Source organism: Aspergillus steynii (assembly GCF_002849105.1).
Source record: "Aspergillus steynii IBT 23096 chromosome Unknown P170scaffold_10, whole genome shotgun sequence".
In the NCBI taxonomy this organism is placed as follows: domain Eukaryota; kingdom Fungi; phylum Ascomycota; class Eurotiomycetes; order Eurotiales; family Aspergillaceae; genus Aspergillus; species Aspergillus steynii.
In genome coordinates, this window is record NW_020194407.1 from 957,933 (window position 1) to 973,087 (window position 15,155).

Sequence of the window (15,155 nt, forward strand, 5' to 3'; positions counted from 1 at the left end):
GCGGACCAGCGCACGCATTGAAAAACCTCGGATTTTCCCGTCGCTTTTTCTCTTCTTTTTTCTTTCTTTTCTTTCTTCAATGTCATTTAGGCAGTCATTAGAGTCTCGGGACGAGCAGCTTCAATCTTCGTCCAGGTCAAAACGGCCTCTCTGCGTGCTCACGATTGTCTTAGAGTAATTCTGGCAATTCCCAACTAGCCTAGCTTTTGATTCTCAACGTGAGGGCTTAGCTGCAAAGGAATTGCCACATCCCGAATTTTCAATCCCCGTCCCTTGCCGGTGGGATCTAACCGAATCGCTTCGGATCTATTCTACGCTTATGTGCCACGATGCTATGTACAGGCCATGGATGATCGCCTCAAACCGAAGACCAAGAAACACAGTAAATCGTAATCAGGACTCCTGCGCCCGTTGCTTCATCTTCAGCTTCAGCAGGCTATATTTCGGACAGCTCGGGGTCTTCGCGTCCTCCCCGCGGTCCTGGTAGAACGCATTGCAGCATTCGTACAGAGCATTGATTTGCGACTGGCACTTAGACTCCTGGTAAGAGTTTTTTGTCAGGCAGGCTGGGACGGGTTAGCAATGGCAGGATCGCAGTGCCGGGGCTAGCTGCAGTATCGATGTCCATAAATATACCTTGGATAGCACACTGCTCAACGGTCAACATTACACTTGATTTCTGCCAAACGGCAGGCAATCAATACTTACTGCTCGTGGATGACAAGGGGGATCGTAGGCCAAATCCTCTTTCATATTTCCCTGAAGTTACCAGTCATTCATTCACCATTCAATTTACTTCTGTTACTCTGTATGCCGGAATGTTCTTACCATGATGTAATAGTGAGCAGCAAGATGATGCGGCCAGTGAAGGAAACTTCAATTATTCACTAGACTCCAGTCTTTCCTTTATTGTAAGGCTGCAGTTTCTTTGTCCCAATCAGGTTTGAGTGACCAACAATCATAAGAAAACAGCAGAGGAAAGCAAGCAAAGTGATGGCAGCAACAGCGCATCCCACCCAACTTCCTGCACCTCACCGCCTTCCGCTCTGCAGCGCAACAACAGATAATCCGAAGACTCTCCGCTGGTGGGGTTCCATTGGCTTCTCAGCCATGATATTCACACCTCCGGTCTCTCATTCTGCCTCTCCTGTTCTCCCTCCTACTCCTCCCTCCATCTTTCCTATCGGCCTGCAAACTAGCTCGGAACCTGTCTCATTGCCATCCCGGAATCATTCAGATCGCCCAGGTAAGTTGCCACCCTCCCCATCTCCCACCTCGTCTCATCTCGCCTCGCCTCACCTCACTTGTTCCCCTCTTCCTCTTTGCGATTTGCGACGAAGATGGTTGAATCTTTTCTCTCCGGACACCAGGCTGACAGGCCCATCTGTGCCATTCCAACAGAAGATCCCTTCGTCTCGCACGATTATCCCACTCCTCGCGCCGAAATGTCCGACTCCGTCCCCCCCTCCGACGCTCCCGTTGAGCACTTGAACATCAAGGTCACGGACAACAACAACGAGGTCTTCTTCAAGATCAAGCGCTCCACCCAGTTGAAGAAGCTCATGGATGCCTTTTGCGACCGTCAAGGAAAGCAGCTTTCCACCGTGCGTTTCCTCTTCGACGGCACCCGTGTGCGCCCAGAGGACACCCCCGATACCGTATGTTGCCGTCGCTGTCGCAATTCCTCCCTCCACCCTCCCTTCCACCTGGCCTTCTTTCCACTAACCCGTTTGATCCTTGACAGCTCGAGATGGCCGACGGCGATACCCTAGAGGTCCACCAGGAGCAGATCGGAGGCTAGACTAGATGGCGGACGATTTTTGATCCTTTCGTTCTGTCTGTTTTTTTTTTTTCTTCTGAATCGCTGCGTCTAAGCTCCTCATCTCATCCTCTACGTCTCGTGTTGACACGTTCGATATCCTCTTCTCATCATATTTTTTTTCTCTCTGACGCTTTCCGATGTTTCTCTTTTTGTTTTCCTCGCATACGAGACGGGCGCTATGGTGTTCCCAAGTTCCGGCTTGACAAGGACGGACGGACGGATGATGTCTTTTCATACCCTGGACAACATGCCTGATCTGGCTTTTTAGACCTGAAAAAAAGAGCAAGAAAAGCAAGTTGTTGACGTCTCACGGAATTCATGATTCAAGGCTCGTTTATGCCTGGTTGATTTGGTCTTTTTCTTTTTCTATTTTTCAAGAGATTCTACTTGTATCTGAGCAACTTAAAAACCTGCAGACTCCTATGGAAGAGAATAGGATGTCTTTTTCTATCTGAAAACTTTTCTAGTTCATTGTAGACTACCTAGTAATATCGACGTTTTCCATGCACCCGTTAATAGCATAGCAGCCACTCATCCCAAAACCCCTAATAAGTATACGATTACAACCCAACCCAATCCCAAGAGCGAAAGAATCATCAAACAACCCCACTGTAAACCAAATATATAAACAGAGACCGACAGACAGCGAAGGTAAAAATATAAAACAAGAGAAACCACCAAAGATGAAGTGAGGTACTATAAGTACTATAAGTCGTAGTAATAGTAAGGAGCTCGAGCTCACTCATCCCAAACCGCGGCCTTCGCGCGCTCCTCATCCTCCTTGGCCTTAGCCGCCTCCTCCCGCTCGCGATTCCGCCGCCGAATCTCCTGCTCCTTCACGGAGCGGTCATACGCGCGCTGTTCCTCCGTCCTTTTGGGCGCCCGCATGCCCAACGCCCCCGCAATCATCCGCCCCGCGACAGCCGTCTGCTTCTCCGGCCTGCGCGTGGGCGACCTCGCACCGGACGAGGTGGACGACGACGGCCCCGTGCTCGCGTACGCGGGGGTTGCAACCCACGGCTGCGACGTCTGCGGCGAGATGGGCGTGGGAGGGGGATCTAGCGGGCCCTCGGCGGCCGTGACGGAGGGAGAAAGCATGGTGGCCGGGTCTTGGTCTGGGGCTGGGGAGTCGAGGTCTGGAGAAGACTCGGAGTCGTCTGCTTCGTCTTCCCAGGAGTCGGCGACGGGGGCCGCGGGCTTCTTCTTCGATGCAGCAGGCTTGTTGCTTGACATGTTTGTGGTCACGGTTGGGCGGGGGATATCCTTTACGGGGGTTTGGGCGATGGAGAGATCGCGCAGAGACGAGTGGAGCTCGGATGTTGCTGCTGCTGAGGCTGACATTGGGACGAGAGGAAGAGGGCGTTAGTTGAGTGGTTGATGATTGATGGATTGAGTTGTGGTTTGATGGAGGGATTGGGGCAATTGAACTAGCTAACTGGGGAGGTAGGTAGCTAGATAGATAGTAGATATATATAGAAGAAACGGTCACAGACGAAGGAGGATTAGAGGATAGAGGAAGGAAGATCAGAGGAAGGAGCTCCTGGCGAAGAAAAGAGGAAAGAAAAAACACACACCCACACGCAGCGATTCCAGACGGGTGGATTCAATCGACCTGCCAGATGGAATCGGATTGGGCTGGGCCACAGTGGACCGTAGCGATGGAACGGTGAGTAAGTTCTCCGTAAAAAGCGACGGCGGACGGAAATCGATAGCCGGTCGAGAACAACCTGGAGAGGGAGATATTAATAGCGAGCACAAGAGAACAAAGTGGATGGCGTCAGGCGTGGAGAAGCCGAACCCCGCCTTGCCTCGGCTGCTTCTCGTCATTGGCTCCGCGCTGCTGGTGATCGCGTTTCATCCGCTGGTCGGTGGCTGTCGTTGGGACCGTAGGGGATGTTGATCGGTGCAGGGGGGTGGGCATGTTTTTGAGCGGGTGAACGCGCATCAGGCCTGGGATTTGGATATCTCGCAGGTCTGCTGGAGGTGGTGTTGGTCGACGGAGTATTCCATGACGTGCATGAGGCCAGGGCCATTGGATAGAGATGCTAGCGCCACTTACTTTTGGGTGAGCTAGTGATGATGGTAGTAGAAGTAGATCTCCATGCTACTGTAGAATGCAAATTTCGTGCTCGACTATAGCTGATTGATTCAGTATAAAGCAAAAAACCTCGACTCCTGCAAGCTGTCCGGACAATATCCTGTTGACTGCCTGACTGCCTTACACCATGCACGTGAGCAGTTATGCCAAGAAAGCGCGGTTCCGAGAGAGCCAATCACCGTGCATCTCGTAAACCCCGGCTCCTCGGAAACCACCGGCAACAAAACTCCGAGACCGGCGGGTTGTCCGTTTAAAGGCGTCTTCTCCCGAGGTCAACTTCATCTCCTCTCCTCTCCATACCCAGGGTTGAGATCAATCCCACGTCGCAATTGCACCATGACTGGCTTATATGCTCTTCCCGCGCGGGCGCGGAGAACGTCTCTTTGGCAAACGCCCGTGAAGAGACTGAATCAGTTTTCCACATTAGGACCGAGGTATAGCTACGCAGACACGCTGCCGAACCTGAAGATCGGGGCCCATACGAGGGTGTTGTTTCAGGGATTTACAGGTAAGAGCGGATATAGATAGTTTCTGACAGGCCATAGTTGCTGACAATTCATAGGCAAACAAGTACTGCAGCAGCCCCGTAATTGACAGCATCGGGTGCTAACGAGCATAGGCCACTGCTAATGTAAAAGAGTCCCTAGCGTGGGGAACCAAGATTGTGGGGGGTGTCAAGCCAGGAGTAGATGATGAACACCTTGGACTCCCTGTCTTCCCCTCCGTTCGTGCGGTATGTTCTTCTAGTCCCCATTCCACGATCACCCGACTCATCGCCACAGGCCCAAGAAAAAGCGAAGCCCGATGCATCGGCGATCTACGTGCCGGGAAACTCCACGGCCAAGGCAGTGGAAGAAGCAATTGAGGCAGAGATTCCTCTCGTCGTAGCTGTAGCCGAACACGTTCCTATTCATGACATTTTAAGGGCAGGTCGTATCGATATCATGGAGAGACCAGATGTTAACCTAATTTCCAGATCCACTCCATGCTCCAAACTCAATCCAAGACGCGGCTAGTTGGAGCAAACTGTCCCGGAATTATCTCAGCCATTGGGAAATGCCGCATTGGGTTCCAGCCCCTACCCTGCTTCGCTCCCGGCAATGTCGGCATCGTGGCGAAGTCGGGCACCCTGAGTTATGAGACCGTTGCATCAACCACGCGGGCAGGTCTGGGCCAGAGTCTTTGCATCAGTATGGGAGGCGATGTCCTGGCCGGGACTAACTTCGTTGATGCGTTGAAGATCTTCGAGAATGACCCCGACACCGAGGGAATCATCCTTGTCGGTGAAATTGGTGGAATGGCGGAAATTGATGCTGCGGAATGGATCAAAGACTATCATCGGAGGACCGCCAACCCAAAGTAAGTCATTGAGCCTTGCTCGTAGCTCAAACGAATATCGCTGATGTGCAATAGGCCCATTATGGCTCTTGTCGGCGGCCGATACGCACCTCCAGGCCGTATCATGGGCCATGCCGGAGCTTGGACAGCACCCGGAGAGCCAGTTGCGAGTGTCAAATACAAGGCTCTAGAGAATGCCGGGGCAGTTATGGTTAACCACCCCGAGGACTTCGGAGAGGGGATGAAGTCCTTATTTAGTACCCGAGCGCGTGCCCAAGGCGCAACAGTAAGTAGCAACAAACGAGAAATCAACTAAAAGGGATTAATAAAATATAGTCCACCAACCCAGCAAACCAGAAACGAGGCCTCCATACTATGAGGCGTGTTTTCCCCAGAGAGACCAAGCCACAGCTACTCCCACAGTCGCAGGCTCGCTCCCTCTACGTCAAACAATTCCAAGCTCTCGACATGCTTAAACAGAAATCCATCCCGACCAACGACGCACCCCCTTCCGCCTCGGATATATTCCTGTCCTTGACCGTGGATAGAACAGCACTCACACCGTGCATCCTGACCTCCACCAGCGCAGAATTCGACCCCTCGCAGACAGGCCGTTTCCAATTCCCCTACAACACTACAGAATTCAATGACTCTAACCCTCTGATTGAAACTATTGCATCCCAATTACAACTTCCCGAAACTTCACGCGCAGGACTAGCAGAGCTAGTCCAAGCCCTGTGGCAGATCTTCAAGGAAAAAGAGGCATATCTACTCGAAGTCCGAGCCAACCCCTCCGCGCAAGGCTTGGAAGTACGAGGAGCGCGGTTCGGCTTCGACGACGCAGCATTCAGAAGCTCTGGCCGTCAAGACGAGGTGCATCGACTGCGAAACCCCGCCGAAGAAGTCCCCGAGGAAGTCGAGGCGGAGAAAGATGGTATTGTCTATGTCAAGTACGCCCCCCTTTCAATAACCATCTGAGCCATACCGTGAAACTTACAAAACTCAAACCAGACTCGACGGTGAAGGCAGCATCGGCACCCTCGGTAAGCCAGCCATATCTCTCGTTACTCTAAACCAACCAAGCTAACAACCATCCAGTAAACGGCGCCGGCCTGGCAATGAACACCGTCGACGCACTCACACTCCACGGCGGCCACTGCGCCAACTTCCTCGACACCGGCGGAAAAGCCACGTCGGAGACCGTGAAGTCGTCGTTCCGGATCATCGTCTCCGACGCGCGCGTGAAGGCCATCTTCGTGAATATCTTTGGTGGGTTGACGCGGTGCGATATGATCGCTGAGGGCATTATCATGGCATTCCGGGACTTGAAAATGAGTGTGCCTGTTGTGGTGAGACTGAGGGGGACGAATGAGGAGGAGGGGCAGAAGATGGTGAGTTTTTTTTTTCCCTTTATTTTTATTTGGTTTTTAATTCCCTGTCCGGTCTTTGTTGGGTTGGTGTGAGGAATGGCCGATGCTGATGCTTGAGTGTAGATTGCCGAGAGTGGTCTGCCTCTTCACGCGTTTGATAAATTTGAAGATGCGGCGAAGAAAGTGATTAGTCTTGCTGGAGGGAAGCCCTCTAGCGCATGATAAAGTGTATTCTTCCATTGGATGAGTGATATAGCCGTAGATGGCAAGGTATAGAACACATTCAATATAGATATTTTATATGAACTGCATGAGCCCTGCTTTTGTTCTGATGTTGGTCTATATACCAGTCAATTGATATTTCTGCGTTCATGGTAAAACTCTGGAGAACTAGAGATCAGATGGCATTTAACCTTCCATGGGCCCAGTAACTTCAATAGCTATTCGATGGATGAATTAAGTTCAGATAACTCGTCAACTAAATTGTCAAGTCCCTGAGATGCCCGGTCCAGTTCAGGTTTGATTCTGACCAATTCGTCATGCTCGATGGATGAAACAAGTTCAGATAATTTTTCAAGTTCCGACAATTCGTCAAATAAATTGCCAATGTCCTGAGATGCCCCGTCCATTTCAGGCTCGCTTCTCGCCAAGTCTTCATGTTCTGGGAAGTCTTTGGCATCCAGAGATGTAGATGATTGAGAAGGCGCCATAGGCGCAGGCTCCACGGTGAAACAAGGGCATCTATAAACCCAGTCTCGAAGCTCTAGGATACCGATTCTTTTACTGGCATCGCTTTCAAAGACGCGGTTTAAGAAGCGCATAATATCGTTGGATAGCGGCAGTATCGTTCTCAGAAACCCAGGGCCCTCTAAGTAGGCCTTATACGTGGCATCCTCCACGGATGCCAGTTTCCACGGGTTGCGGCCACAAATCAAGTTGATGAGGACGACACCAAGGCTCCAGACATCATGAGGGGCTGAGAAATAACATGCGTCTGGTCCCTGGTCTGTCCGTAGAGATTCTTTGCAGGAAGGAGAGGGTATTAGTGACACTATGGCTAGCGGCAATGATAGAGCAATCTAAACTCACCTGGGGATACGTAGAAATTGCGCTTATAGTTGAATGCGGTCGAAAAATAGTCTGTCGTCGCGAATTCAAAGCTGGATAACTTGAGGGTCTTTCCTTGATTGGCGACCAAGATGCTCTCTGGTTGGATATTAAAATGGTAAATTTTATGAGCGTGGCAAAAGCGAACAGCATTCAGAATCTGGATAAAAGCTTTTTTGATCAAGGAATCATCTCCACTATACATGCTCTTCGCGGTAATGTTGTCAAACAGGTCGCCCTCTGGGGAAAATTCCATGACAGAGTACATGCAATCAGGCGCGTCTATGATACGGACCAATTGAAGAACATTGCGATGCTCACTGGCTATATGGTGAAGCCTCAACTCTCGTTGCCCGTTGCGATCAGAACTGATTTTCGAAAAAGCTTTCACAGCGTAGACACTTTTGGTTTGAATATCTATACCGGTATATATCGAATTAGCCAGACTATCATTGCCCAACACACTTTTGAGTTCAATCTGATTGGCTAAGCGAAGACCTAAGCGGTCTTCAGGAGGCATTGTTGACTGAGGAGTAGGTATTGTATCTTGTCTCTGTTCTCTGTTTGTTGGGAGAATTGTCCTACCGGATTTCGATAAAGAGAATAATATCTTAGTTTCAGCTGCTGTAATACTGGCATTGCCATGTTCACATTTAAGTCATTTGTATAGAATTTCAAAACGCATGGATATGCTCGAACCTTGCAGCAATGTCGTCAATGCTGATACAAAGTTGCCGATGATCGCATATGATTGGATTCAGCAGCAGATGGATTCTCCCCATTTGTCGATCTGGTTCGATCCACATCGAGATGGAATGAATACAGTTCAAGGAAATACTATACATTCAGACACAGTGTTTATTGTACAAGCTCAATCATCCAGAGTATACCGATTAAAATAGTAAAGAAACTGATAGGCAAGAAGCAATCAACAAGAACAGCCGCCAATTTGCAAGCTGTGTTTACACCTCAACTGAATCAAAGATTCGCCCTTCTGCTTTTCCGGTTTTCTTCCCATTTCCTTCTGACCTGCGTGGATTCCTCCGCACGTCTTACCAATGCCGCATGCAAGTTGGCATAAACTCCCCCCTCACGTGGCAAATCAGCCTTTTTCCCCGTCCGATGATCGAAGAAAACCGTCCATCCTTCTGCTTCGGCCACAGCAGCTCTCTGCTTCGTTGACCACACCGAGAAACGCCAGAGGAAACGATCCGGATGGACCTCTGAGATGCGAGCCCCAGTAATAAGCTGGAAATGAAGTCAGTCATGTTGCCCCTATCCTTGATTATTTTCTTTTTGAGAAATCCGACATACCAAATCAGGATACTTCACCACCCTTTTCACATCCATCGTGATTCTCGTGCTCATGGCACTAATCCCGCGAGCGGTCATGAAGTCCTGGAATTTATCCCCAAGATGCTCTTGAAAGGACTCCACGACGCGATTGAAGCACTGCGCGCAGATGTGACCGTAGGCTTGCCACATGACATGCCCAAAGGGATCTTGATCTTCGGCCCAGGCAACGCTGTACTGAGTAAGAGTGGGATACTCATATCCCTGTTCGAGCATCTTTCGGATTGTTTCTTGGACCTGTTGATGGAAGGCTTCACATTGATTCGGGTGAAAATACGAAGATGCCTCGAGGGCAGTTTTGAATTGAGGCATGATAAACCGAATTCAAAAGGTTATCCAAACTGGCTGGTTTGAAACAGGTAGGCTGAAGAATAGAAGATCCTAGAGGCTAATTCGTCCCTCTCATAGAGACTTCCACAAGCCGCTAGACCAGGTATTTATATCTATGCCTGGAGCCAAAACTTAAGAGACCTGTCATGTACTAGCAAGGTCACAGCCGAGCTATGATGCCACTTACATCCTCAATAAGTCTAGAGCCTAAATTGATAATCTACAACTGTCACCTGGCCAAGGTTTATACAAAGTTTGCCGACGGGGTTCGAAAAGGCTGCAATGTCTTCTTACCTCACCAAGGACCAATCAAACCAACGTAAGTAAGCGAAAGGACTCGAAATGGGAAATAGAATACTTGATTTTCTGTCAAATCGATCATAATGACAATCTGTGACTCATGGCATGGCCACATCCCTTGATAGGGGCAAGCAACTGCCACAAATGATCAATGTTAAGACATATCGGGAAGACCGCTATGCAGATTGATGAATGAGGATATGCACAGTCAGTTCTCGAAGCTAGATCGAACCTTCATTCGATCGGGTAACAAATCCACGGGGAGGGTTTCCTCCGACTTGAAACGCTTGAAATGTCTAATTCACATGGTTCTTTCGTTCTAACTATCCTGAGTCTTTTAGGCTTCTTCCCTCAACCTTGTCTTCGATCGAAACCGGCTTGACCTTCTGCTCCACATGCCACATCTCCGTCTTAGGATCTTGCGGTCTTCATTTCAAGCTTACGTAGACTTGACTAATTCAACTAAAATTGGAGATTTCCAAGGGAGTATTGACGGTTTATAATATCCACAGCTGGTCTACGTAGCCACGTGCAAGCCGGAACCCTAGGATCCAAGTCATTTAGGACGCATACAGACATGGCTTACATGGATCAATTCAGGTAAGAAAGGCAATGGTAAACTGTTCAGCTAAAGCACTTTGGGTTTTAGGGCAGAATTAGGTAAATAATAAAAGATCAAGTATAGATATCGCCCTTCCCAGACCGACTATCAAGGCGCCGGATATACTCCGTAGATCCACAGGCCATGTGATTTAATTATGTGAGATACTTTCTGTTTTTTGAACAAAATACTGCATGCATCAAGAATAATAGTTAAATCAAATTTATCATTGTTTCAAAATATACTCTCCAACATGGTGATATTCGCATACAAAATTCCGCTCCGATAATCGGCGGCGGACAGAATTGCCCCTCATTCCGTCAAGTCACGCAAGAAATGCCAATGCTGGGAATCTCTTGGGTCAGCTTGTAGAAAGACAGGAAATTCCTCGTCCATATAAACCAGAGCAAATAGCTATACTCCGGAATAAATACCGCCGCCCCCTGGCTGAGACGTAGCGCCAGCAGCACTGACGAAGTACACGCACGCAATCCCCGCGATCAGCGCCCCGCTCGTCAACCTGTGACAGGCCCGCCACGCACTTCTTTCTTCCTTTTTCTTGCCTTCCTCCCTCTCTCTTCCTTCACATCTACCAATTCCTCCAATTCAATTGTCTTGGAAGAAACAATCCTGTCAAGATGGCTACGTATGTCCCCTCTCCTACCCAACCACATCTCAGTTTCCTCCCTGAAAACTCCGAACCCCACCACATCCATCCCAGCACATCATCACCCCTCCATCCCACCATCCCCATCCCACCTCCAACACTCCATACTAACAAACACCAGCAACATCACCTTCCACGCGCCCGCCCTCACGCGCGCCGAGCGCAGCAACCTCCGCAACCAGCGCGGCCTCACAATCTGGCTGACCGGACTCTCCGCGTCCGGCAAGTCGACTCTCGCCGTGGAGCTGGAGCGCCAGCTGCTCGCCGAGCGGGGCGTGCACGCCTACCGTCTGGACGGCGACAACGTGCGGTTCGGCCTGAACAAGGACCTCGGCTTCAGCGAGAAGGACCGCAACGAGAACATCCGCCGCATCGCGGAGGTCGCCAAGCTCTTCGCCGACAGCGCCTCCATCGCCATCACCTCCTTCATCTCGCCCTACCGGATCGACCGTGACACTGCGCGCTCGCTGCACGAGGTCCCCACGCCCGGTGAGGAGACGGGTCTCCCCTTCGTCGAGGTGTATGTGGATGTTCCCGTCGAGGTGGCGGAGCAGCGGGATCCCAAGGGATTGTATAAGAAGGCCAGGGAGGGCGTGATTAAGGAGTTTACGGGAATCAGTGCCCCGTATGAGGAGCCGTTGAAGCCTGAGGTGCATATTAAGAACGTCGATTTGCCGATTAAGGAGGCTGTCGGGCAGATTGTGAAGTATTTGGATGAGCAGGGTTATTTGCCTAAGAAGGAGTAGATTTTTGCTTCTATGCTGTGGTGTGAAAGAGGATAGATAGATTTGCTGTTATGATTCTTTTCTCGCTGATATCCCTGTGTTCCTTCTGTACGTATGCATAGATGGAAGGTGTGGTTTTCTTGTTTGACTCATTCATTCATGGACTCCGTAGCTTTAAAGGGGACAACAATGCCTACTGTTCAGTCTGCAACGTCATGGTAGATAGATCAACTGCATCAAATGTATGTACGGTACGCTACCAAAAAAGCAAGGTATCAAATATACCGGCCAAATAGTGCAAAGAAACAAATTATTTCACACGGTGTTTCTCCATCGGCTTAGTTGAATTCGAAGTCATAGTACACATACGCCGTGTACTCGCCGGCTCCCTCGCCCTGCATCTCGCCGGGGTCGTCGCGCTTGACCCGTCCCTTCTTGTCGCGGCCAAAAGCGTTGCCGGCCAGGTACGAGTATTTCTCGTCCAGGTTGTGTTTAGCCTTGTCGGCCTGTTTCGAACTCGGGGTCTATGCACTCGTTAGTCTAGCCTTGAGGACCCTTCGATAGTGAGACATACCCGGATGATAGTGCAGACAAAGTCGAGAGGCAGACCGTATCGCAGAACGGTCTCGACGAACACCCGCAGAACCAACACATGGATCCAGACCATGACTGCCTCACTCCACGCCGTGCGGCCCAGTCGCAGCGTCTCACCCCAGAGCTTGCGCTCGTCGCCGCCAACCCGCTCGAACTCCTTGCGCTCCTCCTCCTTGCCGCCTTCAACGTACTTGAAGTCGCGGGGAATCCACTTGTTCTCACGGGCCTTGTGCACAAACTCCACGCTGTGTTTCCGGAACGTGGTGACCGCGTACAGCGTGAACTCGTCATCCTCGGCGACCAGCGTCGCCGATCGCGGAACCACCATCGGCGAAACCGTTTCATACGTCTTCAGGAATTCTTTGATCTGCTGAGCCGGCACGGCGACCAGATGGGTCTCGATGTATTCGGAATCTTGGACGATTTTGCGGGGGTCGACGACGGAGGCGAGCGACTTGGTCGATAGGTTGCCTCTGCATACGTGTCAGAATAGGACCAAACTTCGGGGTTATTTCCATGGAACGCACGTTTGCTTGCGCTGGAGAGTCGCCAGGTTACCCTTCACCTGGTTGTACTGGGAGTATTTCGTCCGGATATCGTTATCGATGCTAGCTGCCTCCTATGCGCGAGTTAACCCCGACCCCAGTCCCAGTAGGCCCGGATCAGACCAGACATACCTTCTGCAGAAGATCGATCAATTCACCCAGCGACTTGTCAGCCCGATACTTGACCTTGTTCCACGAGAACGTCCGCAGGTACTGATCCGCCGGTTCTAGAACACCACCACGTTAGCCGATCCAGCTCATCGGCACGAGTTATTCCAGAACACACAGGCACACCTACTGTCATTCACGGTCTTCATCTTATCGATCTGCGCCTCGTCACCTTCCAGGATATTCTTCAACGCATCTCCGACCTTCACCACCACGGCCTGGCAGGCGGTCTCGAGCTTGGCCAGCTCGTCGGCCTGCTGCACGAGGGCGTCTAGCGTGCCGATCTTGAACTCGGGGATGGGGAAGGGAGCGACCGATCCATTTTCCGGGGCGACGGTGGCGGAGACGGCATCGAGGGCATCATCGCGATGGTGGGAGGGAGTGATGGAGGTGGGGAGGGAGACGAGGAGGTACTTGGCTGTCTTCGACATGGTGAGAGGTTGGGTGGTCGAGGAGGGAATACCAGGGGAGAATATCAGATGAACTAGAGAGAACCCGTTGCCGCGCTCGACAAAGCGGGCATGGAGTAACACGAGCGAAGTTGAGGAAGTCGGGGAATGAGGGAGGTGGAGAGCAGGTCAGTCCGTCACTGCGAATGTCCCGGAGCTGCAGCTGGCCGGAGGCGGTCAATCGATCATCGCCCGAGAGGCTACGTAAGAGTAACCACCGATGCCTTTAACCTAGATAGTATTCGACGAAATATGTAAATATGTAAATGATAAATCTATTCTTGCTAGTCTTACATCCTAGACCAAGGACATGTGCCCTGTTCAAAAATTATATACAATGACAAATATAATCCCATCTATACGCCAGCCTGCCCCGAACCCATCTAGATCCCTCCATATTGTCTATATTCTAGTTGGTGACCTTGTAGAGACTCGACATGGCCTGTGAATAATTTTGTCAGCGTACTTTCTCATGTCATATTAATCCTGTCAGTGAACGTACCGCAGCCTGCTTGGGCTCAACAAACAGAGCCTTCGCTTCCACCAGGACAACCGGCTCCTTGCCCTCTTCAGGTAGGGTCTCGATGCGTCCCTCAACCCACGCCTTTCGTCCGTCGACCTTCACCGTCTCTGCGCGCAGCACGACGTAGGCTTCGGCCATGGCGGGCCGACGGTAGTCGATGCTCAGGTTGGCTGTCACACCAACGCCGTTGGGCAGAGCAGGGAAACAGCAGCGTCCCATGGCCTCATCCAAAAGAGTAGCCAGCAGACCGCCGTGGACAATGCCCGGGTGACCGCAGATATTCGAGCCCAGGTAGAACAACGAGATCAGACTCTTTCCACCCTCCTCGCAGAAGATATACGGCGGGACCACGATCTTTTCAGGGCCCGCAAGCGTGCCGGCCGTCAGATTGCGGGTGCGCATCTGCTCCGGGATCTTCAGATGAGGTCGCGATTCGGTAAAGGCCGGGTTCTCCCGCAGCGACACGGCGAGCGGGTGGTCGCGGATGAATTCCTCCACCTCCTTGGAAATCGCATCGGGAGGGATGAACGAAGTGAGGGTCTCCTCGTCGGTGGGAAGTGCAACCGTCATCATGCGAGAAACTGTTTTCTGGGTCTGATAGGCTAAACCGGCGGAGAACGCAAGAATGGCGATGGTCGTGAATCCCACGAAGCGACGAAAGCGGGACTGCGATTTGGGGAGCGCAGGTGGAATAGGAGAGGAAGCGGCTTCTGGAGTAGGGAGTTCAGGAGATCAGTAAAGCCTGGGGATAGCCTGGAGCACCGAGGAAGAATCAAGGGGAGGAATACATACCGGCAGAATACAATCGAGGATGAGTCTGACGGGTCAGACGCACGAACCACGGGGTAATATTTGTAGGATTCGAACTGAGGCCGAGCCTGGTCGTAGTGGGGACCGCCCGAAAGAATCTCGACACTGGGACTCGCGCCATGACGGGGAGATGGACTCGGCAGAGAAAATGGATACCAGGAGTAGACCTAAAATCCTTGGCCTTCCAACGACTTAAGGGCGAGCGATCCGACTGAAAATTGGGGAATCCGGGCCACGGATAGCCTCAAGTGAGCCGGGGCAAGTGACTGGCGGAGTGCCTAGGTTCATCAACAACGGTCATCCATGCATCGCCGAAGATCACAACGGCCCTTCGGCGCACCATTGGCGCCTTCTG

At 51.3% G+C, this 15,155-nt stretch overlaps 9 protein-coding genes across 9 annotated transcripts; 3 read left to right on the forward strand and 6 right to left on the reverse strand.

Moving 5' to 3' along the window:
• Positions 1-126: 126 nt before the first annotated feature.
• Positions 127-974, reverse strand: P170DRAFT_441276 (DUF1903-domain-containing protein). The gene is made up of 4 exons (XM_024850279.1): positions 829-974; positions 709-759; positions 637-649; positions 127-566 (listed from the first exon to the last, which is right to left on the reverse strand). Exons 1-4 carry the CDS (start codon positions 829-831, stop codon positions 394-396), a joined length of 240 nt encoding a protein of 79 aa, XP_024699119.1. The 5' UTR covers positions 832-974; the 3' UTR covers positions 127-393.
• A 253-nt stretch (positions 975-1,227) lies between these two features.
• Positions 1,228-1,801, forward strand: P170DRAFT_441277 (SUMO family protein SMT3). Its single transcript, XM_024850280.1, has one exon. It carries the CDS (start codon positions 1,446-1,448, stop codon positions 1,770-1,772), a length of 327 nt encoding a protein of 108 aa, XP_024699120.1. The 5' UTR covers positions 1,228-1,445; the 3' UTR covers positions 1,773-1,801.
• A 516-nt stretch (positions 1,802-2,317) lies between these two features.
• Positions 2,318-3,783, reverse strand: P170DRAFT_514135 (uncharacterized protein). Its single transcript, XM_024855177.1, has 2 exons — positions 3,397-3,783; positions 2,318-3,156 (listed from the first exon to the last, which is right to left on the reverse strand). The coding sequence occupies exons 1-2, from the start codon at positions 3,647-3,649 to the stop codon at positions 2,561-2,563; spliced, it is 849 nt and encodes a 282-aa protein (XP_024699121.1). The 5' UTR covers positions 3,650-3,783; the 3' UTR covers positions 2,318-2,560.
• Positions 3,784-4,230: 447 nt separating this feature from the next.
• P170DRAFT_468576 (putative succinyl-CoA synthetase subunit alpha) lies at positions 4,231-6,885 on the forward strand. The gene is made up of 10 exons (XM_024852564.1): positions 4,231-4,428; positions 4,483-4,490; positions 4,540-4,653; positions 4,703-4,846; positions 4,897-5,279; positions 5,334-5,544; positions 5,595-6,208; positions 6,270-6,301; positions 6,357-6,649; positions 6,752-6,885. The coding sequence occupies exons 1-10, from the start codon at positions 4,257-4,259 to the stop codon at positions 6,848-6,850; spliced, it is 2,070 nt and encodes a 689-aa protein (XP_024699122.1). The 5' UTR covers positions 4,231-4,256; the 3' UTR covers positions 6,851-6,885.
• Positions 6,886-7,344: 459 nt separating this feature from the next.
• Positions 7,345-8,273, reverse strand: P170DRAFT_322044 (kinase-like protein; the record flags this gene model as incomplete). Its single annotated transcript, XM_024843318.1, has 2 exons — positions 7,345-7,649; positions 7,718-8,273. Coding segments are annotated over 2 exons (861 nt in total), but the record flags the coding sequence as incomplete, so codon positions are not given.
• Positions 8,274-8,713: 440 nt separating this feature from the next.
• P170DRAFT_514137 (acyl-CoA thioesterase) lies at positions 8,714-9,400 on the reverse strand (the record flags this gene model as incomplete). Its single annotated transcript, XM_024855178.1, has 2 exons — positions 8,714-8,983; positions 9,050-9,400. The coding sequence occupies 2 exons, from the start codon at positions 9,398-9,400 to the stop codon at positions 8,714-8,716; spliced, it is 621 nt and encodes a 206-aa protein (XP_024699124.1).
• Positions 9,401-10,734: 1,334 nt separating this feature from the next.
• Positions 10,735-11,820, forward strand: P170DRAFT_514138 (adenylyl-sulfate kinase). Its single transcript, XM_024855179.1, has 2 exons — positions 10,735-10,965; positions 11,108-11,820. Exons 1-2 carry the CDS (start codon positions 10,958-10,960, stop codon positions 11,730-11,732), a joined length of 633 nt encoding a protein of 210 aa, XP_024699125.1. The 5' UTR covers positions 10,735-10,957; the 3' UTR covers positions 11,733-11,820.
• Positions 11,821-11,920: 100 nt separating this feature from the next.
• Positions 11,921-13,449, reverse strand: P170DRAFT_393810 (H(+)-transporting V1 sector ATPase subunit C; the record flags this gene model as incomplete). Its single annotated transcript, XM_024846032.1, has 5 exons — positions 11,921-12,235; positions 12,286-12,778; positions 12,833-12,924; positions 12,983-13,077; positions 13,149-13,449. The coding sequence occupies 5 exons, from the start codon at positions 13,447-13,449 to the stop codon at positions 12,050-12,052; spliced, it is 1,167 nt and encodes a 388-aa protein (XP_024699126.1). The 3' UTR covers positions 11,921-12,049.
• Positions 13,450-13,876: 427 nt separating this feature from the next.
• On the reverse strand, positions 13,877-14,921 carry P170DRAFT_450979 (PaaI family thioesterase; the record flags this gene model as incomplete). Its single annotated transcript, XM_024851162.1, has 3 exons — positions 13,877-13,909; positions 13,970-14,700; positions 14,783-14,921. The coding sequence occupies 3 exons, from the start codon at positions 14,919-14,921 to the stop codon at positions 13,877-13,879; spliced, it is 903 nt and encodes a 300-aa protein (XP_024699127.1).
• Between the last annotated feature and the right edge of the window lie 234 nt (positions 14,922-15,155).